The sequence below is a fragment of the Anas platyrhynchos genome, chromosome 1 (genome assembly GCF_047663525.1).
Source record: "Anas platyrhynchos isolate ZD024472 breed Pekin duck chromosome 1, IASCAAS_PekinDuck_T2T, whole genome shotgun sequence".
Taxonomy (NCBI): Eukaryota; Metazoa; Chordata; class Aves; order Anseriformes; family Anatidae; genus Anas; species Anas platyrhynchos.
The window spans coordinates 183481166-183504512 of NC_092587.1; the positions used below are offsets into that span (position 1 = coordinate 183481166).

The window sequence follows — 23347 nt, forward strand, 5'->3', positions numbered from 1 at the left end:
TCCTTCTCAGTAGATGTTGAGAGACCCCCTTCCTCCTAGTAAGGAGGAAAATGACAGCGTGTGGACTGAGTGACACACCAAACAAGAACCAAACAACCCAACACCCTCCTCACAATGCAATATTTCTTCCTATTTCTTGATCAGGGATTAATTGCCCTCTATGAAGGAAAAAAAATGTCATTTATATGTACTTTTTCTGACCAGTCAGTTATGCTCATCATCAGCTGCTCAGAAACACTTAGGGCTGAAATCTCCTCGGCTTTAACTTGTTGTGGGCGGTCAATCGACTCTCTCATGTCTATCCAGACCCAAATTGTGATTAAACTTTGAAGTTTGATCTCTCTGATACTTTTCCCTATCTTTCAAACTGGCTTGAAGCTATCTATGAATATATATATGGAACAGTATATGAATAATTTTATTCAAAAATAGGGGGTGAAATTCCACAGTAGCTGAACAAGCGCCAAGTCTGAAGAATATGACTTTGTTCTCTTAGTATGAAATAGTTAAAATATAATTATTTTAAATAAAGAGTGAATAAAATATAATGGAAGAAACTCTGAGGAAATTTATTTAGCATTTTAATTAAAACTATAAATTCTGATAATGAACACTTATTGGAAAATGTAAAGGAAAGGGCTATTACAAAAAGTAAATGAAGCTAGACCAGTCTGCAGAAAATAAAAAAATAATAAAAAAATAAATAAAAAAGATTTTTAAAAGCCATTTAAAACTATTTTGATAGATCTGTTCCAATATATTTGAGATTTATTTATCATGGAAGATTAGAAATTGGAATTTTATTCATTATCATCTGTGCTGATCCAAATGACAAAGGACCACAATTAAAATTAAGATCCCCTGGCACTGGGAGCTGTAGTGTAGCATAATTTAGGCTTCAGGGCCTTGATTCTCCTTGTGACCAGCTTCTCCTGATTGCCATTTGATGTCAAGGTAGGAGGCTGAGCCTCCAAATATGCATCTGATGCTTTGCCAGACTTTGCACTTCTTAATTAAAGGCACTGTGATTATGGTCTGACTTCGTCTTCCAGCATCCAGGATTTCTGCTCTTCCTCCCTCCCTCCTCATGTCCTTCCCTTTCATGCTCCCCAATGTAATGGACTTTGAAAAAAAGACTTCGTATCACAAGAAAGATCAAAAAAGGGTCTCCAAAACTGCACAATTGGGCTCATTTTAATATGCCAAACAAAATAAGTAAATTTTAAACCCTTTCATAAACACTAAATTTTAGTCATTTATCTCTTGTCCTGAGCTGAAATACATGAGTTTAAAAAATTTTCTCCAGTCTTTGAAGTCTGCTTTTGTATTCAAATACCAGAGGTGAGCTCTGCCTCGCCACCAGCAAAAGCAATCAGCTGCACCAAGGGAAACTGCAGTAGGATCAAGCGGTTCAAACAAAATTATGATTTCAGCTGGAGCAGCGCGCCTCTGACAGCCAGCATTGCCTAGCTATTAGGATTTGGGTAATTTTTACACGTGTAACTGCCTGAAATTACCCATTCAGATGCTGCTATTCATAAAAGACTATCAAAATCAAGGCAATTTAATCAAACATCAGGTTCGACATAATTATTTTTCTGAAGTTGAGCAGAATCGGTCATGCCTGCACCAGTGTTATTTATCCTGGCTTCGTTTCATTTACAACAGAAGATTGTCCACGTACAATTCAGAAACGCCTGTGCAGATATTAGGCGCTTATTAAGTGTGGTGCTCATACAGCACGTGTTATTGCAGAATTGCTTCTGAAAACGTGTGTTTGGATAATTTTGGATCCCGGGTAACTCTGCTTGGATGCTTGTGAGGCACTCTAACTGGTGTAACCGAAAAAAATACTTCAGAAAACGTGTGTTTAGGTGATTTTAGGCCTCGGGTAACTCAGCTTGGCCGTTTCCCGCTGGGGAAACTGAGGCAGGGCCCCGAGAGGCGCCATTTTGTGCAGGCGCCCGGCGGCGGCCGCCCCTCACGGCAGGAGGCAGCGGGACGGAGCCCGCTGGGCACGGGCCGAGCCCGGCGCCCCCCTCACGGCCCGGGGCCCCCCGTGGGCTCCCCGCAGCCTCCCCGGGCTCGTTCCCCTGACGGCCCTGAGGGAGAGGCGGTGGGGAGCGCGGCTCCGCGCTCAGCCTCGCCCTCTGCAGGCACGGCTCAGCCCTTCCCCTCAGCGGGAGGGCGGCCAGCGGCTGCCGGGAGGGACGGGGAGAGGGCAGCGGTCCCCCCCCCAAGGCAAGGCAAGGCAAGGCGCGCTCCCGACCCCCTCACGCAGCCCCCAACGGCTCGGGAGCGCGCTTCCCGCCCGCGCCGCCAGGGCGCGCTCCCGAGCCGCGGGCGCCGCCTCCCGCCGGCGCCCGCCAGGTGGCGCCGCCGCCCCGCGAGCTGCCGGCCGCCGCCTGGCCCCGCCCACCCCGCCTACGTCACCAAAGGGGCGGGGCTCGGGGGAGGCGGGAGAGGGGCGGGCGGTGCTGCGCGCGCACCTCGGGGCGCTGGCCGGGGCGGGGCAACGCCCCCTGCTCCTCCCGCGCGAGCTGGTGGAAAGGGCGGGCTCGGGCTCGCGCTGGGGCCGTTGGGCGCGCGGGCGGCGGCCATTGTTGGCGGGAAGGAAGGGCGGGAAGCCGCCCCGCCCCCCCCCCTCCCTCCCGTCCCCACACAGCCCCGCCGCCAGCATGGCGGCCCCGGGGGGGTGGCCCCGAGTTCTGCCCTTGGCCCTAAAAACGTGAAGGCAGCATTGCCTGCCCTGTGATTTCGGTTGAAATAAAGTTTGTCCGTGCAAAGGGTGGAAAGTCGTTTTTTATTAAAGTTATTCTGCTAGATATTGAGGAGTCTGTGTGCAATCCGATGTCCTCAGGGTTATGATGTTAGCTAATTGCTCTTCAGGCTAAAGTGTAGGAAACATTTCTTTGTTCTTTCTCAGTTGTGTGATTTTTAGAGAAAAAGACTTTCAGAAAATTTAGAAAATTTAGAATTTTAGAAAAAAGACTTTGTGCTGCCTTTGAATGGGTTGGACTAGAGTATTGTGACCCCAAAACTCCAGGGAGGGTCTCTGGATGTGGAAGCTGCTGCTTCAAAATTAGGGTCATCACTAAACACCGTGATGTTACGAGTGCATCTGTCGTAAATGCACAGAAACTAAGCCCCAGGAGTTTCAAGACTGGTTAATACAGTCATGGGTTTAAAAAATAAATAAGTAAATAGGTTTATTAATAGGTATTTAACACTCAACAAATCCATAGATTGTGTTTAACAATCTTTTGCAGAGCTTTCCTTGAGTACTCTTTAATTGAAGAGCATGTCTTTCATCAGTTATTTTCTCTATTAATTTCTGATTCCTGCTTAGAAGGGTATTGCTAACCTGGATATTTCTCCTCAACAGTAGACTGTGAGAACTTTAGGGCAGGGAATAATACCAAATTTGAAAGAACCCCATGAATGCCTGTGAATCTTGGAAAGTACCCCTTTTGTTCTCTATATTTTTGTGTGTGTGTGTGTGTTTTGTAATAAGTATAATGACAGTACAAGTACCATTTTACCAGATTCATGTTTGTCAAGAGTGGCTTTAGTAATTATGTGTTTGTATGTAGTATAGGCCCCACAGAAGTACCATGTGATTCTTACTCTTAAAAACAAACAAAAAAACACCAGGGAATAGCTGTGCTATAATACATGGGAACACTTGCTATTACTAATTACTTTTTATTATATTTTAAGTACGCTGGCACTTAGCATTTGACGATAGGTTCTTCATGTACATAGAGCAATTTGCCAGATGTTGCTGCACCTCTGTCTTTATCCTTTACCATCTTGATCTCTGGAATATGTTCCAGCGTTGTTCAAGGAAATGTTGACAGTGTTATTTTCAGAAAAACGACTTGGGTGTAGTGTCAGACTGCCGGGGTAGCCCTGGCACTGTCAGGCAGGGATCGATTCACAGCTCTCAGCACCTGCAATGCCCTTTGGCCACACGCCGAGCACCAGCTTTCGTCAGGGTTTGCGCTGACAGCTGCCTGATTAGCTCCAGTTATCAAGGCAGTAGACAAATCCTTGCTTAATTCAACTATTAACTAATAATAGCGTCTTAATAATTGTAGTTACTCTTTTACTAATACTAAACAAAGGCCTACTTGAGCTGCAGCAGTACTGAGGGAAGCACAGCGTGCCTCAGCGACCTGTTAGCAGTTACCTGCTGCCCACAGCCGACAATGGGGCGAGTGTGGTGCCGGTATTGGCTTGGGTTGCTCCAGGCGAGGCAGTGCTTACCCGGCTCCAATTTGGGATACGCCACTCAGCTTACTTTGTTCAGGGGCCTGCAGCAAGAGGAAGGCACTGGCGCTTCCTCCAGTGTGTCTGTGCTGCAGTTGAGCCTAATGGTGGCTTCTCTTCTAGGGTCTTTGAAGGCTTTTCCCCAAAGTTTGCTTTACCCTTGATGGGGTTTATGTCTGATGTCTCCGAAGTGTTATGAGGGCCATGAGATCATTTTTATAATACCACCACGATCACTTGTATCGACTGTTACTGTTCTGGATGTTATTTTTAACTGTAAATCTCCAGGAATTTACATTTTCATGTTATTTTTGAATTACTGATCTCCAGGCAAACACTGTGCTTTCCACAAGTCTCACTTGTTTCCCTTTCTCTCAGCAACCAGCAGTAAAGTTTACTCTGTACACATCAGTGTCTGACATGGTCATGGCACAGGGGAGTCCTCTGGGCTCCACATGGGTATATTAGATCAAGGGAAACCAGCTGATGTGATCTTTTTGGACTTCAGCAAAGCTTTTGATGTGGTTTCCCATAGGATCCTACTGGACAAAATGTCCAGCATACAACTTAAGAAAAACATCATCCGATGGATGAGCAATTGGCTGGCGGGCAGGGCTTAAAGGGTTGTGATAAACAGGGCCACATCTGGCTGGCGGATGGTCACTAGTAGGGTCCCTCAAGGCTCCATTTTAGGGCCAGTCCTCTTCAATGTCTTTATAAATGATTTGGGTGTAGGACTAGATGGTGTTCTGAGCAAATTTGCCAACAACACCAAACTTGGAGGAGTTGTGGACTCGTATGAGGGTGGAAAGGCCTTGCAGAGAGATCTGGACAGATTGGAGAGCTGGGCGATCACCAACCGCATGAAGTTTAACAAGAGCAATTGCCGGGTCCTGCACCTAGGATGGGGCAACCCTGGCTTTACATACAGACTGGGCGATGAGACACTGGAGAGCAGCCCCGCAGAGAGGGATTTGGGGTTTGTAGTTGGCAGCGGGTTGAATATGAGCCAGCAGTGTGCCCTGGCAGCCAGGAGGGCCAACCGTACCCTGGGGTGCATCAAGCTGAGGCAGGGGAAGTTTAGGCTGGACATTAGGAAGAGGTTCTTCACCGAGAGGGTGGTTGCACACTGGAACAGGCTCCCCAGGGACGTAGTCACTGCACCAAGCCTGTCTGAATTTAATAAGTGATTGGGTTGTGCACTTAGTCACATGGTCTAAACTTTCAGGCAGACCTGTGCGGTGCCAGGAGTTGGACTTGATGATCCTCGTGGGTCCCTTCCAACTTGGGATATTTTATGATTCTGTGATTTGCCTACCCTGTGCTCTTCTAAATTTAATGACTTTCAATATAGGAGAAATCTATTCTCATTTCCACACAGAACAGAACAAGGATCTGATGAGGACACAGCATGTCTCCATAGAGGTTTCCTTATTTTAGTATAAGGAGATATTTATGTAGCATGCAAGCACAGCATTAGAGCTTTAAGTTTTGTTAGCATTTAAAAAGCTACTGAGGTAGCAGCAATTCCGTCTTTGGAGAAGAAATGTGTGAGTTCTTTTTTAATCCCTACTCATTGCACTGAGATGCAACATGACCTGTTTTTCACTGGTATCTTGAAAGGCCTAGATCAGTCTAGAACATTTATTTACTATGGTGGTCTGGTATTTAGAATAGTCCATTTATTAACCAAAGATTTCAAACATCACCCCCCAAAAAATAATTAATTCTTAAGTGTTGGACATCCATTGGGCTGTGCTCAGGAGGAGGTTTCAGAGTGAGCAGTGGACCTTGAAGCAATTTGTAGCATAAATGTCCAAGTGAAAATGCCCTAATGGAAGAGCTCTGCTTATCATGATTTTGTTGGCTATGATCAAAGAATACATCCAGAATTACACTGATTTTTTAATATGTTTGGGTCAAAACCAGTATAATCTGGGACACAGAATTTGTTTGCATGATGTAAAAGTCCTGTTCAATTTTTTGTCTGCATTTATGATACAGATACAACTTGCAGGTTATGGTACTGAATGCTGGCATAGCATCCTGTGTGTAACGCCAGTTTTTTATTCCTCAGTTCTTACACCCTTTCTTCAGGCATCAGCTGCTGACCACTATCGAGACTGGCTATTAGGCTAGCAGGGCATCAATAAAGTAGGGGGTTTGTTATTTTCTGAGCTGTTTTCTCAGTTTAAGGTCTCCTGCTTGCTTTTTTCCTGTGTATGCCAAAATCATATAATTCAATCTAGGACTAAGAGCTTGTTGTTTATCCCAAGGCTAACCTTAACTGGGAGGCTTATTAGTTGGGGCTGATTATTCTGAGACGTACAGCCTGCATGTATATCCCAAGGTGAATGTCTTCACAAAACGCAACGGTGGCTGCTGCTTTCTTTGTAAAAGAAGGAAGTGCTGTACTTCCATTCTCCAGAGTTAAGTGGTTTGTCTTCCCCAGAAGAGAAGGGCTTGGATTTCTCAACTGTTGGAAAACATAGGCCAATGTCTTTCAACCTTCTGGAAGAGTTTCTGATAAGTTTTTTATGGGCATAGGTTCTCCTCTTGTAGCTCTGCCTGTGCAAAAATAATTCAAGATTTGTTGGACAAATAAGAGAAGTGTGTGATGGAACTCATCTGTGTAGCCTGGGGATGAAGTGCTGTTTGCTGGAGGACTGGGAAAACCAGTACACTAGTGTTATCAAAGTGCTTATATGTTTCATATAGCATAGTTGCTGGTTAAAACTCAATAAATTCTGCTCTGTTCACATCAAGTGAACAGGTGTCATAACAGATCAAGTGGATTATTGTTGTGCTTGTTTCCTCTTCAGCAAGAAAGAGGAAGAACTTCCTGCACAGCCAGGTGTACCCAGTACGAAAATCCTACTATTCTCCCTGCTGAGGGCTGATATAAAATGCATTAGGCCAAAAATGAGGCTGAGGCCAGCTCTTCTACATCCTGGCTAAGCACGATGGACTATACAGCTTTTTTTTTTTTTTTTTTTTTTTTAAGAGAACAGTTCAATTCCGATCTGAAAGGGTAGTTTATTGGTGCAATTAAATACATTTAGGAAAAGACTTTGAAAGTTTTCTTTTTCTACTGTAACTTAGAGATCTAGTGGCATGAGAGAGACCCCTCAGCTTTGGTGAAACACTTGGTTAGTCAATAAACATTGGAGGGAGATACAAACGTTACATTTTCAAGGTAGTCATAGCATGAGTTAATGTATCTTGAAGTTAGTAATTTTTGGTTAAGTGAAAGTTAAATGTGTCAATAGCTATGTGTGTGAACTGCTTGGACATTCATGATCCCTGATGGCGATGCTCAGATAAAGCCACTGTTGCAGAAGGTGCCAAAATAAATGCAAACGGACAGCCGGGGATTTGCTGCACAGGGCAGGTGTGTTTGGGACACAAGAAGTACAACTCCACACCTTGCAGTGAAGGATGTGGTAGAATAGATAAATGGTGAGCTGGCGTCTGGTCCGAAGCAGCTGAAGATGGGACAACCCCAGAGGATAATTCATACGCTGAAACGGGAGCAGATGTCAATTCAGACAGCTTGTCTGGCCATTCGGTGCCAGTCCTGTAGCATGTGCCGGCAGTGCAGGCTTGTCAGACAGCCTGTTTATGAAATTTGGTGTTGCCTGACATCATAATTTGTTAGGAGGTGGAGAATTGTGCTGTAGGCGTTGTGAGCTGGGGAAATAAAGAACGGTTTTTTAATCATTTGAGCAAACCCAAATTAAAATTTTATGTTAAAAGCAACTGCATGCCATTTTACATTGTCATTTTGTAAATGAAAAGTCCAATATGAAACCAGTTGCTTTTGCTAACGGAACAAAAAAGCTCTGCAACAGAGTTTTCATACTAGGCTATCTGCAACAATGGGCTACTGCACTTCAAAACCCTGTAGTAGTGCACAATTGGTTTTGAAAACATTTTGCCCCACACCTTTCCTTCAACTAAATTCCTTTCTTTTCACCTTCCTATCCCTCTCTCTTGGCAGAGGTGAAGTGCTATGCTGACACGTCCCTTTCAGTCCCAGAAATTAGCTCAGTTTTCATCTGGGCCATGTTTCTGTAATCTAGTATTTGGAAGACTCCTTTGATACCAGTGTTTCAGTTCTGACCGATTTAGAGCAGCAGCCCTTAAAAATTGATGTAGGAACCCTTGAAAGAGGGGCACAACTTTAGGATTACATTCTTTTAGTCGATGGACATTAGCACTATATGCCATCCACGCAGTGTGCTCTAGGTGATCCTGCTGGCAGAGGGTTGGACTGGGTGATCTTCAGAGGTCCCTTCCAACCTCGGCCATTCTATGACTATATGAAATCAAGGTGTTGATTGCAAATTAGAGGCTGTATTTACCAACTCACTGGTTGAGAGATAAAGAGCTTTTATATATATATAAACCAACTCTTTATATATATATATATTCATATATATATGAGTATCATATATATATGGGTATTTTATATATATATATATATATGAGTATTTCTAAGATGATGTTAGTTTCCCTTGAAAAAGTCAAATACTAGAAATGAGGTAAGGGTTGTATTATGTTACTTTCAGTTAGTACCTCCTCTTTGAGTTCTTTTTCATGCTCATTTTGCCCCTTTTAATCCTTGGGGAGAGAGAGAACGTATATCCTTATGATATACACTTGAAGTTAGTATTTCCACACTGTTTTACTGTATTATACTGTATTTATCCTCAAAGACATAGTTAATGGTTTACTAGAACACAAACACATAGGTTATAGAAACCAACGGTTAAGCTTAGTGGAAGAAGACAAAGCCAGTGCTTCAGTCACAGCCGGGCACCCAGGAGGCTCCCTCTGAGCACCAGGCAGCACTGCTGTGCTGGGCGGGTGATGGAGCCCTGGCACAGGCTGCCCAGAGAGGCTGTGGGGTCTCCTCCCTGGGGAGCTCCAAAATGAAATGTATTTCCTTTAAAATAGATTAAGTTAACAGTATGTTCATATTAGTATTTATGCCCTTTTTTCTTTGGGAAGACTGCTGAGATCCTAATAGCCCATCTTAGGTGAATGCTTCCACATTTGTGGATAAGAAAGAACCAGACCTCTGAACTTCATGCAATGGCCTACAGATCTTTCTCTTTCCCGGCAACCTCACTGTGCTTTTGGTTTTGCCTACTGACATGAGAGATGGAAGAGACTTCCCTTGATCATTTCTGATGGATAGCAATAAAATTGTTAGAAGTGGAAAGGTTGCTTGCTGCAGAGTTTACTTTACCTGCTTTCCGGGAGGGAGGTGGCACGCAGTTGTCCATCTAAAGGCTCTGTAAATATTTAAGCAAAGCTATAGTGGGGTAGAAGTCAAAATTCCCTTTGAAATATTTTATCTTTAATATAGAAAGCATGCATAAATCTATTCTGAGAATAAGAGTCCTTTGTATTCTATATCCTTTTTTTTTCAGAAGGATTATTTATATGGATCCAATCTGGCTTCCTTCCCCAGCCCCTGTAGGCAAAGCCACCAGTGGCTGAGAGACCTTTTATACAGAACTTCTTTTGAGAACAGAGGAGCCCCAGCATTGCAGCAAGAGCAAAACATGGTATTTGGGCTCTGAAATTCTTCCACAAAATCATTCTTTGTGGATCTCACTTGCGCATTAGAGAGAATTTTATCTAAACCAATTTACCATTAGGGAGGAGGATTAAATAGCGCTGGCATTTTTATATTTGGAGGTTAGCAATTTATCACTAGAAGTTTTACAATACATTAATTAACAGAACAATTGGACCTATTGAGTGTTTCTGAAGGGAAAGCCACATGTTATCAGATAAATTTAGAGTTGTGTAATTTTCTCATAACCCTTCCCTTGGAAGCCTTGCAGCTTCCAGTATAGGATGAGGTCTGGCAGCAAGGTTAACCCTGACCTCTGCGTGTTCTATACGGACTTGTTCATTTTCGCCACATTCTTTCAGTTTAAATTTAGATTTGCTGGCAGCTATTATGCCTATTGCAACAAGCTGCACGGGCAAAACGCTGAAACAAATATGCCTTTAATCACAGATGTTTTTGCTGAATAAGATTAGTGAAGAACACTTGAAAGCTGAGAAACAGGGTGCAGAAGCCTTTGGTCCAAAAGGCACAAATAGCTGAATGTCTGGAATGTATTTACTTCTCAATCTAAGGAATGAACAAGTAATTGTTTAGATGATGGACCGTAATCTTGTACCCAGTTTTACCTCTGTAATTTGTTATTGGTAGCAATGAAATTCCAGCTATGTAAGTGAGCACAGAATCTGCTTGTGAAAGTACACGTAACAAAACATTAAGCTTGCTGTTCAAAAACAAGCTATGATTGCCGTATGAAGTGGCAACCTATATCTAAATTTTATGTTTGGCTGTTCGCTAAACATGTCTCAGTAAATATTACACAACTGGGTTAATTCTTCATATACAATAAATATCTGAAGTACACTGCCTTAAGATTAAGGAAATGCATCCCACTATCTGAAGTAATCTGCCTTAAGATTAAGGAAATGCATCCCACTTAGTTTTATATTTAGCACAGAGGATAATACTTCTGTATTTTAGATTTTTAATCTCTTTTTTGGTCTAAAAGGCTATATTGGACTTGAGGAATTTATCTGACAAAGCAGTTGACATTCAAGACCAATATGTCTTTCTCCGCTTAATGTGTGGCATGATCTTCATTAACAAGGCACTCCACCTCGAAAAAAAATGTTTAACAGGATTCTCTGGTCTTATTTTCTACTACTGTTCATCTGTCTAGGGTTGTCCAAGGTGTAACACACAAGAGATGTTCCTGTAATGCAGTTGTCTCTAAGCCTTTCAGGTTCTTCAAGAGATAATAGGATTCCCATGCGCTGCTCAAGTGACTGGCTCCAATTAATAAAAAGAGGATACAGAAAGGAGTGTTCTCCCTCTACACCTTTTTAGGGGAAAAAACAGTGAATAAATCAACCCGTGTTTCTTTGATACTTTAGACTCAGGCTTTTTCCCTCCTGAAGGGCAAGATGCAAAAGCTTCCAAAGATGCTCCCACCCTCTGCAGTTGCTACGGGCAGGATACACAGCAACTGCAAAGTGCTCTTCTGAGAGCTTCCACAGCCTCCAGTCTCGTTACTAGGGCACAACACTGACGAGCTGTGTTCCTTGTGAATGGATTAGGCAGAATTTATTCTCTTGTTAGAAGTCCTACTGTGCAAGCTGTATATTTCTGAATGTAAGCAGCATCATGTTTCAGCAGGAATTTCAGGCAACCTTTGAAATACGTAGCCAATCAGCACCTATTCCAAATAGCACTTTTGTGCTGAGTTTCCAATTAGTCAATGGCATTTGTTAAGTAGGCCCATTTAGCTTTATTTTGAAGGATAATGAAAACTCATCTTTTTCCTCATCCCCTTCATTCAGTAGACACACTATAGAGTCCCACTGAACTAGAAAAGACAGAACTTAATGGAGAAAAATAGAGTTATAATGCGGGGAAACGTGAATTTCTAAGAAATGGCTCTGGTCTGACTTCTGTTACTGTAAAAGAAGAAATTTAGGATAATAAATAAAAAATAAATTTGGGGGTTGGTGCATTCAGAAGCATCACAAAGTATTGATGAATGCTATGAGTATTGATCCAGTAGGTAAGTATTAATCAAATGCAACAGCTAAGCATGCCTCTCAACACATGGAGCTGTATTGTTTATTGTAACACTATAGAATATCACATATGTTTATTATTACATGCATTCAAAATCTTCATCAGAAATACTTACAAGCATTTCTTAATGTCTCCATGATTTTTCATCTTTCTATCTAAATTATTGAGATACTCATGCAACCTCCAGAAATACAGAAATTACATAATATTTTCTTTCATTTTCTTCACATTTCCTGCATAAGATCATCTTGCTCAGGAAGGATTCAACATGAGGAGTGCCTTTTGATACTCACTTTCTGGGGAGCATCCTGTATTTTACTTTATAGTGCTTGGGAAGACAATGGGAAGTAATCAACTAATTGTTTAAATGAATTTAATAACTACAGAGTTGAAATAGAGTTTAACACTTTGAACAGTATTTCAGATAGAATATTCAATTAGAGCTCATAAAAAAATCAAAAATTATAAAGATTTGGAAAATTAAAGATACTTGATTTTCTGTGTTTTAAAATAATGCCTGCTAAAAGAGCTTCTCCTTCTGTGGGTAATGTCTGAAGCTCTGCAGAGGCTTACACTCAGTTGTGGTGAAGGTGCACAATTCCATTAGAAATCAGATATGTCAATGTGATAGTGGAGTGTGCCTTCTGGATTCTATTTGTCATGCTTTCTTTCTATGATAGTGAACAAATTACAGTGGTTTTTTTTTTCAGTACTACTCGCTAAACCATCATAAGGAAACAAATCACCAAAAAGTTTTGTGAAGTTAAAATAATAATAATATTTATCTAGCTCCCCTGCGTATTGTGGAATGTTGGTACGATACTTGGAGGATTTTGGCAGGCTGGCAATGTAATACTACTGTTTGTATGCACAGTCTGTTAAAATAGATTGCCATAAAATGATTCTCTGTGAAAAAATCTGTTGTTTCTGAAAGAAATATTAAAGAACTGAAAGCAGCTTCAGGACAGAGTCTAATGCGTGGACCTGTAGCTGCCTCATGGCGACAGGGAGGTCCCTGTGACTGTATTTTTCTTGGGAATCTTTATAAGTGATTTGAATGAGAAAAATGAGGTTTAACACAGCAGCGTGCACAGGGATTGCTATGGGAAGATACTCAATGGGAGTCCCTGAAAGGGACTTTGAGAAACTAAGGAACAAGAAAAGTATTTTGGGCAGTTGTGCTACAGAGGATTAAAGTTTTCACTATACAGTGAAACAGTTTAGATAAATAGGGAAAACGCATCCATCAAAACAGAAAATGTTTGAGACCAACAAAGTATTCTGACTCTCCTGGCAGATGTCTGTCGTCATGGATAGACAGAAGAAAGTTGCAAAACTTAATTAGGTCTGGATTTATAGTAAGGACTATAATACAGGTATGTGATGACCTTCATTTTTCTAATCCTTCTGGACAGTAAGCAATTGATGGAGATGCTAAGATAGAAGTTAGTTAATGAAGAGACATTGAAGTTATTTTGGTTTCAGTCTTGGTTATGTAGCTTGAGCTGGCAGTGGTTCACCGAAGATGAAGTGTTAGAAAGCACTTCAGACGCAGAGGTGGAGCGTGATCATTTTGGTACGAAGAGCAGCCATGAATATGTTCAATGAGGACTGGAGTGATACTATAAACTTTCTAAATGAAGAAAGCTACCCAAGGACAGCGAAAATGCTGGTCAGCATTCTTCTTGCAGACTTGCCAGAAAAATGAGTCTTGAAGTGACAAAAAGCTTGGATGCTTTAAGACTTAACGTATGTTTGATTTGTTTTAGACCCAACCAGAAAGAGGATCTGAATGGTCAGACTCTATGTCATGTCTTATGAAGAAACTGGAACAGCTGAATTTAGATATTGAAGAAGCTCTGAGTGCTGGCTCTTCTCCCTCCAGCACTCCTTCTACCAAAAGGCACAAGCAACTGGTAAGAACGTGTGTGTCATATGATATGTTTCTAACATTTAGCTATCAGATGCTCATCGAGCAACGGTTTTCAGATTTGGTTTTGCTTCTGGGTAGGTTGAGGAGCTCAGCTTCAGGGGTGAAGTAAGTTTGACTCAATAATAACAAAGTCTCATGAGCTCCTTAGACACAGCTACAGGCCAAGTAAACAAATGTCATAGGATTGAATTTGTTGCTCGTCCTTTTCAGAGGGGAATTTGGATCTAAATGACTGCATTGGATGCAATTTTTCAGGATAGAAAATTGTGAATTAGAAGTACAATAAACTTGTACTGTTTATTCAAAGACATAACTGCAAGAAAGAGTTCAATTAATATTTGTGGGTATTATGTTTTATTTAGAGGTGCATTACTGTATTTAAGAGTATTTTGTGATGGCAGGTGTCATCAGTTACCCACACTTTTATTTGTAAAAAACGGGAATAAGACGGAACAATATAATTTTAGCAACTTTTGAACAAGCATTTTTATTTTTATTTTTTAATATAGAAGCAAGTAACTGGAAAGTGAACAGTGTGTGAAGTAAGAGTGTTTGTTCTCTGCTTTAGGCTATGATTAAAGTCACTTCTTAAGATAGAGTTGTTTGGATTTGCAGCTCTGAATGTTAGTGCTAGCTTGAAATTCCTGGAAGTTGAGCTTTTTTTACTGCTTTTCCCATCACTGCTGCTTCATCTTGTAAAAATAAATTCTTTAAGTAAATGTCTGCAAAGATCACGGTGTAAATGTTTGCATCCTTTGAGTTGGGAAGCTCAGAATCAGGCATCTCTTTTTGCAGTATGCGTTTCCATATTCTGCAGTGACGATGTTAGAAAGTGTGGCCAGGCCTGTCCGTCATTTCTTTCTTATTGTACGTGTCAACAAGTCACAACCAGCTCTGTCCAACTGAATTCATTTCATCATTCACTTGTCTCGACTCGCCTGGCTGTTAGTGGACAGTGTTCTGTGTTCTGGTAGGAGACTGCTCAATGTCTTCTGTCAGAATGCAGTGGCAATGTAATCTGCTTTTTTTGGCTGAAAGAGAAATCCAATCCATCAGAGTTCAAGCACTTCCCTTTGAGAGCCAGTCTGATTTTGTTAACTGGTGATCCAAACACCTTTGATTTTATGGCTGTGCCTGTTCTCCTGAGGCAAAAGCCATGGTTTGGTTAGGCAAAGGTATCAGTACTCAAACCATTTCTGAACAAGGGAATCATCTGTTCTACTTTAAGTGCCTAAGAATTAGTTGCCTCAAAATTGGTTGACTTCAACGTATAGTCAAAGCAGAGTAATACATCCTCCTAAATCTCTCCATAAATTTACTGTGAAGAAACTGATTTGTGAAATTTCAGAATGACCATTGCAGTGGAGAAGAAAAAGAACAAACCAAGAGTTTTTGTACAAGTTACATGAGTAACTTATTTTTTTATCAATTCATCCCATTTGGCATGGACCAAGCAATATAGCTTAATGTAGCTTATGATTTTTTCCACATATTCACTCACAATGAAACTTGAATTGGAAGAAGGTCTATCTCACATATGTTTACTAGTAACTGTGTACATTTGGCTTCTATAAAATGATGAGCCACTCGTGGGTTCTTCATATGTTTTTATCCTATTTACATTATATAAAGTGGGAATTGAAGCAAGAAATGATGATTGAAAAGAGATTTGGGGAGAAGTGCTCACAGATGCAAGGCCAACTTGTAGGTCTGATGTCTCTGAAGTAGGTGACTACTGAGTGAGTGCCAACATGTTTGCTGAAGCTGTTGCTCTGAAAATTGGTCTCTCGAGGGCATGGGCAATTCTAAACAGATGAAAGAGCATTTATTTTGTATGGCAGATGCTGTGTCTGAGGAATGTATTCATAATTTAATCACTGCGTTGAGCCAGTTCATTTTCTACTGAAGAATTTTTCATCCGCTCATGGCAGTAACTCTTAATACTTTATTATTCTTTAAGTTTTCCTGTCATGAAGGTATCTGTCAATAATACTCTGTTGAGCAAATATTGCAGGAAGATGTCTAAATAATTACTAGTTAATGAGAATAGATTTGGTGAATAAATATTAGAGGAGTTACAGAGTGACAGTAGGGGGGCCTAGCAGTATTTTGGTGAATAAATTTAAGAAAATTTCTAAAACACATAATAACTTAGGAAAATGTTAAGAAGTTTAATTTCCCTTGGGCTGACTTTACATATGTGCAAAGTGCAAGTTGCTGCTGAGGAAAGAGCATTGGGCAGTAGCACTGGCTGGATGACTCAGTATCTGATGTAGAAAAGAGATCAGAAAAAAAATCTGTCATCAAATTATTTTCTGAAACATTCTCTCACCGATGCTATAAATACATGCTCTAAATACAAAAAGCTGGACTGTCTGAATAGACCAGCGGCAAAACTGCCAGCTGTGGCAAACTGCAACTGTACAGATCCTCTCAAACCTGTACCTTTCCTGTAAGTCTTTCTTAGCAGTTTAAAAGGAGGTATTTTGTAAATGAAATGGCAAAGAGAGAACAGCCTTGCAGTAAGCAATGTGCTTCACTATTGTTTAATGCATCTCCTTTATTTCAATTTGATGTCTAACACTCAGTTTCAGGACAGACAAAAAAACAGCAGGTCTGAAGAATGAGAATCACATTTTTTTAATTTGTCATTTATCATTTGTGGATACTGACACAGAAATCATTTAATTATAATTACCCCATCTTATATTAGAGAGATGACTTTCATTGAACAAAACTAACTTACACATTCTCTCAATTCTTTTTGCAATAATATATTGTCTACAAGCATTTTGGGACCACACACTGTTTTCTCTCATCAGCTTTCCAAAGCCTCCTCATTTTAAAGCTTGAAGAATATTCTGACAGGGAGCTGGGCAGTTGCCGTTATAGATCAGCAGCAAATTTGTCCTCTTGTGTGGGAGAGTGGCCAACAAATGGGCTGACTTGGGCTGTAAATGACAGCTTGGAACTGCTCTGCAGTGTATCCGTGATCCTGGTTCCCTGATTGATCCAAACACAGGTCCTCATAGAGTCATAGAACGGCTTGGGTTGCCTTAAGGATCATCTGGTTCCAACCCCCTGCCATGGTCAGGGATGCCACCCACTAGATCAAGTTGCCCAGGGCCTCAACCAGCCAGGTCTTGAACACCTCCAGGGATGGGGCATCCACGACTTCTCTGGGCAACCCATCCCAGTGCCTCACCACCCTCTGAGTGAAGAATTTATTCCTAATGTCTAATCTAAATCTCCCCTCTTTTAGTTTAAAACCATTCCCCCTTGCCCTATCATTATCTGACTGAGCAAAAACTTGTCCTTCATCATTTTTATAAGCCCCCTTTAAGTACAGAAAAGCTGCAGCGAGGTCACCCTGGAGCCTTCTGTTCTTCTGGCTGAACATCCCCAGCTCTCTCAACCTGTCCCCATAGGAGAGGTGCTCTGGCCCTGCGATCATCCTTGTGGCCCTCCTCTGGACCCACTCTAACAGCCCCACATCCTTCTGGTGCTGGGGGCCCCAGCCCTGGACGCAGCACTCCAGGTGGGGCCTCACCAGGGCAGAGCTCCCTCCACTAACAGAGGACACCCCTCTGTTGATGCAGCCCAGGACACAGTTGGCCTTCAGGGCTGCAAGCTCATGTCGAGCTTTTTGTCCACCAGAACCTCCAAGTCCTTCTCTGCAGGGCTGCTCTCAATGAGTCTATGTCACTGATAAAAATACTAAACAGTACCAGTCCCAAGACAGATCCCTGAGGGACACCGCTCATCACCAGCCTCCACCTGGACATAGCCCATTGACCACAAGTCTCTGGGTTGCAGCCTTCAGGCCAATTCCTTATCCACTGAATGGCCCACCCATCAAATCCATCTCTCTCCGATTTAGAGATCAGGATGTCATGTGGGATCATGTCAAATGGGGGAGGGACTCTCCTTCCCCATCCATCACCTACAGGTTCAGGAAAACAACAGATGTGGGAAGACTGACAGGCAGTGAAGACAGGCAAATAAGTTGTTGGGTACCTCAGCCTCTTCAAGACTGGATTGCAGCTTGGCTTGCTTGTTGCTCGCACACTTTGTTGTTCTTTCGAAGCAAATCAGGATGCATAGGGGAACATTGTGCAATTCAGTGTGGCCAGGTACCTGTTGGGCAAAGAAAAGTGGATTTGGAAAGTTCGGGGTCTGTAATTTCAAAATGAGAGTTTGATAGGTATCTATTTAAGTTATTTAAGTCATTCAGTTCCTTGATATTCAGGAAGATGTACAACTGTTTACGAATTCTCCAGTTCTCTATACTAGCTGTTAAGAAATCCACTTTACACCAAAATTTAAAAATGTTGAAGCAGGTTTTTTTTTAAGAAAAAAAGATTGAAGCCAAATGTTTACCTTACATCACGGGAAAAAAAATAAAATTAAAAAGATATAATTCCAGTGCTTTTCTCTTGCAGTTCGCATTAAAAATATTTATGACTTGCCTTTATTTACAGGGTTTTTAAAATTCTCTTACAGTGCCCTGTTCCAGTGGAGAAAAGCTTTTATGGAGATCATCAAGGAAGAGGATCTTGGAAAAACAGAAGAGTAGACTACCAGGATCTAGATTATTTACCTTACCCAGTCTCCACTGGAGCACGACCTAAAACTGATGTAAGTAACTACTTCATATTTAGAACATTTTCTCACTTTGAGGTTAAGTACCTTGAAAATTTGTTATTTATTGTTAAAATCATCCATGTGTTTCTTCTAAGTAATTTGTTCTGCAAATATTGCACTGCATAGAGGAATTCAGTATGCAGTATGGGTACAGATAAAAGTTAACTCAGTCTTCAGTGAGCCTCCAAGGCTGTTGGATGAGTCTAATCTGGTTTTAGACAACTCTAACGAATACTTCTACATCTGAACTAGTCACTTGGACTGCCTTTACAGTAAATGGAAAGAAATAGACACTTCTGAAAAATTATTCATCTCATCTGGAGGTTAAGTGTGGTGGATTCCAGGCATCAGTGCTACCATTGGATCTTCATTGCTGATTTTAGAATAAGTGTCTTGTGATGTTTAGTCTGGGTGTTGATATCCTCCCCCAATCCATGATGGATTCTACCCTGAATTCTCTGAGTGGAAGTATTCGGCTCTGGTGGTTTAGTTAAACCTTATTTCTAATCAATAATAGTTGTTTTGTGTTGTGTTTTGTTGTTTTTTTTTTTTAATTATTATTTCTTTACAAGCTGATGCTATAGTCTGCAGCCAAAGTCTGTTTAAACCATTAGAGGTATTTCCCAAAAGGTTTGATTCACTTCCTCAATAGCCAAATGTTGTTTTATTTCTGCATGTAAAAATAAGCTATTTTAGGATCAGTGTCATGGTTCCAAAATGCAAGTATTTTTGTCTCTCAGCTGTGAATTACTTGGGTGCCAGCAGTGTCCATTAACATCACACGACATAAAAATAAATGCTTTTCATTGAATCCAAGGTACTTCTAGTCCAGTATCCTTTCTTTGACAGTGGTCAACACTGGATGTTCAGGAAAGCAGTGTAAGATCAGAGGAAGCATGTAGGATGCCATCTCAACTTCCTGTGAGGTGTTCGTTGTGTACACATGTTGAAGCCAGACTCCATATTACGGTTTTGCAATTAATAGTCCCTGAGGGTGGATTCTTTTTTCCATTAAGTTGTCTTTTATATTCATTTTCTCTCTTGATATACAAATCATCTTGTAGCCATGAGTTCAAAGTTTAACTGTGGAGTTTGTGGGGGACAAAAAAAATCCACATGTTTTCTGTTGTAAATTTGCTACTGGATTATTAACTTGGCTGCAATTCTTGTACTGTGAAAAACTGAATTACAGGAATCATGTAAGAAGTGGGGAATAATACCTAAGTCCATTTTTTCCAGCATGTCTGACTGTACACGTATTTATTGATAATGATTTTTTATCTGTCTGTTTATCTTATGCTCATTCAGCTTCACAAGATTCTTTTGCAGCAAGTGGCGGACAGTTTTTGTTTTTATTAACATCTGTAATTTAATATGATCGGAGAACTGTCCCTTTATATTCCTCCATTTTCCAGATTGTTTATGTGTATATTGAACATATATTTGTGAGACTGTCAGGTAATATCTGTTAACTGTAAAAGAAAGCAACCGTTTGTTCCTGTTTTTGTGTTTTGTTTTTTTTTCCTCTGCCTTTTAGTTAGCAGTGAAAAGAAGCTTTGATTTCCTGGTATATTTTCTGGTATTCCTCCTTAACAGCTCAGGAAGAGTCTGTGATAGATAACTCATCAGAAGATTTCTGGAATGGAAGTATATTGTATCTGCATGTTCAGTCAAATAACCTGTCCAGATTACTGAGATGTGATCTCCAAAAGCTATGCTCACAGTTCCCTGTTAGCCTTTGTTACTAGGTGTGTGTTTATTCTGCTCTTAAACATACTTTCTGGTACTTTTCTGCCTACCTTTTCAGTCCTACTTGCATCTCTCCCATGAACAGCTTCAGAGGCATTTTCAAATATTGGCATGTGTATGCCACCCTCCATTCCTTTGATCCCAAAGTCAATAAAATTTAACAGTAATTATATATCAAATTAATAGCTCAGCAGTTCCCTTTCTCTTGACGAGGTGTTTATTTCAAGTTATCTACTCACTTTCAATTAAAGCAAAATTTCTTGTGATGGTTTTAAAGATGCCTTCAATATATTGTTGACCTACCCAAAAATGATACGCACACACCTTACAAATTCTGTATTTCATGAAATGAGCCTACTCCTGTTCACTGAAGTGAAAATTCGAAGGTGTGCTCCATTTGCTTATTAATTGGAAACATTATTGTCTTCCCACTAGCCATTTCCTTTCCTTAGAAAATGGATTTGCTCTTTTCCATTTCTGCAAAAGCACAAACATCTGTTCTAGTTTGTTGTTTGTTCTAGCTGGAATAGATAGTAAAGATCAGTAAAAATAAAGATACTTGTCAGCTTTATTTGTTTTTTAACTCGGTCAAATGTTCAGGCACGTACAAGTATCGTTGCTTAACTGCCTTCCCACTAATGCTGTGTAAATATTTTTGAAGTGGTGTTACAGTAATGCTGTTGTTTGGCTGGAAGTGTGTGGAAAGGAAGGCTGAAACATAATTTTTAGTATTTTTTTTTTCTTTTCCAAAGTCCACATTTCACTTTTTGTTGAAATTCATGAAGTATTAATACAGTAAATAACAGTGAATAGCAGTTCCACACTTCTTTGTAAGTACAGTCCATGTAGTGCTATAGTAACAGCAGGAAGTACCACAGTTTCTTAGAGTACCATCAAGTCTAGAGACCTACTGGAGGCACGCCATTTCTTTAGAAATTAGTGGTCTATTTTTAGAATTGGCTAGTGCTTTAAATTAGAGATAAACATTGAAACTCAGTGTTTGCAGATTTTGTTCAGGAGAGTAGGTAATTTTTCTTCTTCTTTCAAAGTGCTGCTTTTTGTGTACGAAGTATATTTCAGGCAAATACAAATTATATCATGTCTGGATCCAGGCATTCTTCCTGCATGTTTCTGTCATGTGTCTCTAATAACTGAACTTTCATCATGTTTTCCTTAAGATACAGACTTTTCCATATTTACAAAAAAGGGCACGCCAAGATTATATTTATTACAATAAAGAGAATGGACAAAAGGCCTGTTTCTTTCTGTATCACACCAAGATTGTATCCATTTAACTCCTGTGTTCCAGGTGGTATAATACAAACTTGGGAGTAACACGGAGATTAAATCAGACCAGTTGTATTTTGGTAAGCTGTTTTTTCTTCTCTTCTAGTTTTTTTATGAGTCTGGAACTCAAAAAGAGCTTATCTGTCTCATGTCTCCAGGAGCTCATACATCCAGGCATTTAGAAAACCAAATACTCTACAATTTATTGTGATTAGCAAATGTAGCTGAGCGGGCCAGTGTTAGAATTAGCAGGGATGCAGTAATTTAGGAATAATACGCACTGAATTATGCTGGACCCAGTTCAATTCTCAGTACAAGGCATTGATGTTAGCTGCACACTTCCATAGATTCCAACCATGCTGGCAGCTTAAAAGACACAATGAAGATTTTGTTGGCAAAATTTTTGTTGTCACAGTAGGTATTCTGTTTATATGCCATTAAACGATGACTCAAACTTGTTACATTTTGACAGAATAATGGTGAAAATCTTTTTTCTTAAGGACACTGTTTTAGGGCAGTGATGTGTCATGTCCTGTCTTCCTTCTTTTCTTCCCCCCCCAAAAAAAAGAAGTTGCTTCACTGTGGGAAACATTATTTGTGAGGTATGTACCTAAGGTGGTAGGGAATTTAGGCGTCTGAGAGATGAACAGCAAATTTCATCTGACAAATGCTGACATTTATAAGTCCATGTCTACATGGTATAGACTCCATTAACGAAGAGAAATAGCACTTCCACAGCAAAATGTCTTAGCCTGAAGTAGTCATTAAATGTAGGTCACCTGGTTGTGGTGCTTTGTGCCCTGAAAGTGCTGATATTAGACATTTGACTATTCGCTGAGTATTCAAAGAGCCTGCAGTGACTGGCAGAGGCCTAGGTGCCTAGCGCTGGGTGAAATAAATCCCACCCATGGTGTGCAAGCTGTGATCTGGTGTTTGATGGGAAGTGCCTGCCTCACCATGCACTGGGCAGAGGAAATTTCAAGACCCTGATGGTGTAACTTACCAGTCTGATACCAGGTGATGTGAAAATCCCATCAGCAAACACCCTCTTGCTTTTTTAGATAACACAATACCCTGTGTGCTCTGTGAATCATTAAGAAAATAAATCTTTCTATATCGGTAACAAGTAGGTGGGCTTTTTTCTTTATCAGTGCTAAGACTGCTTTTATGTCTTCTTTTTAAGCACAGTTGATGAGCACAGTTTCAATTTCTCATGCTTTAGTTCCACAAATAGCTTGAGTACCTTAAGCAGAGAGGGCTGAAAATGAACCATTTAACAGCTTTTCACCTTGTTTTAAGGGGGATTCTCGATCTGGTTCACTGCTCAGCCGCATAAATGTGTGTGCAAGAGAGATGAAGAGTGGCTGGGGATGAGACACAGTGAGTTGCTTCCTTCAGCATCAGTGCCAGGTTATGATAGCTTAAACTGTTTGTGGAATTATACTTTAATATACTATGCCACTTGATTCAGAAAAAGGGATGCAAAACAGTGCCTAGTAACCCACATGACTGAAAAGTGTTTGTGATTCTTTTAAGATATACTTTTCTTTTTCTCTCTCTTTTTTTTCCTTAGAATTGCTAGTTGATGCTATAAACAGCATTTCAGAGTTTAGGTCAGAGGTTCCAGAGATGTCTGATATCTTTTGACATTGTTTAGAAATATAAAACTAATAATACTGTAATCTATGACTACAGTAGTCATTATCTCTCTGTAGGCAATGTGATGCCTGCCTGACCCTCTGACATTGTCTGAGACCAGAAAAATTCGAAAGTAAAAACAACCAAAGGAAAATCAAAATCATTGTGTTTCGCATCTA

General features: G+C 40.7%; 1 protein-coding gene across 8 annotated transcripts in view; it reads left to right on the forward strand.

The window, feature by feature from the left end:
* Positions 1-23347, forward strand: part of STARD13 (StAR related lipid transfer domain containing 13) — a 291838-nt gene that overhangs the window by 59074 nt on the left and 209417 nt on the right. For 7 of the 8 annotated variants that reach the window (XM_072032613.1, XM_072032611.1, XM_072032615.1 and 4 more), the window contains 2 exons: positions 13687-13833; positions 18354-18488. In XM_072032613.1, the coding sequence (XP_071888714.1) occupies positions 13687-13833; positions 18354-18488 (282 nt within the window). Of the gene's footprint in view, positions 1-13686; positions 13834-18331; positions 18489-23347 lie in introns of all 8 variants that reach the window. The other variant, XM_072032618.1, reaches the window with a different exon arrangement.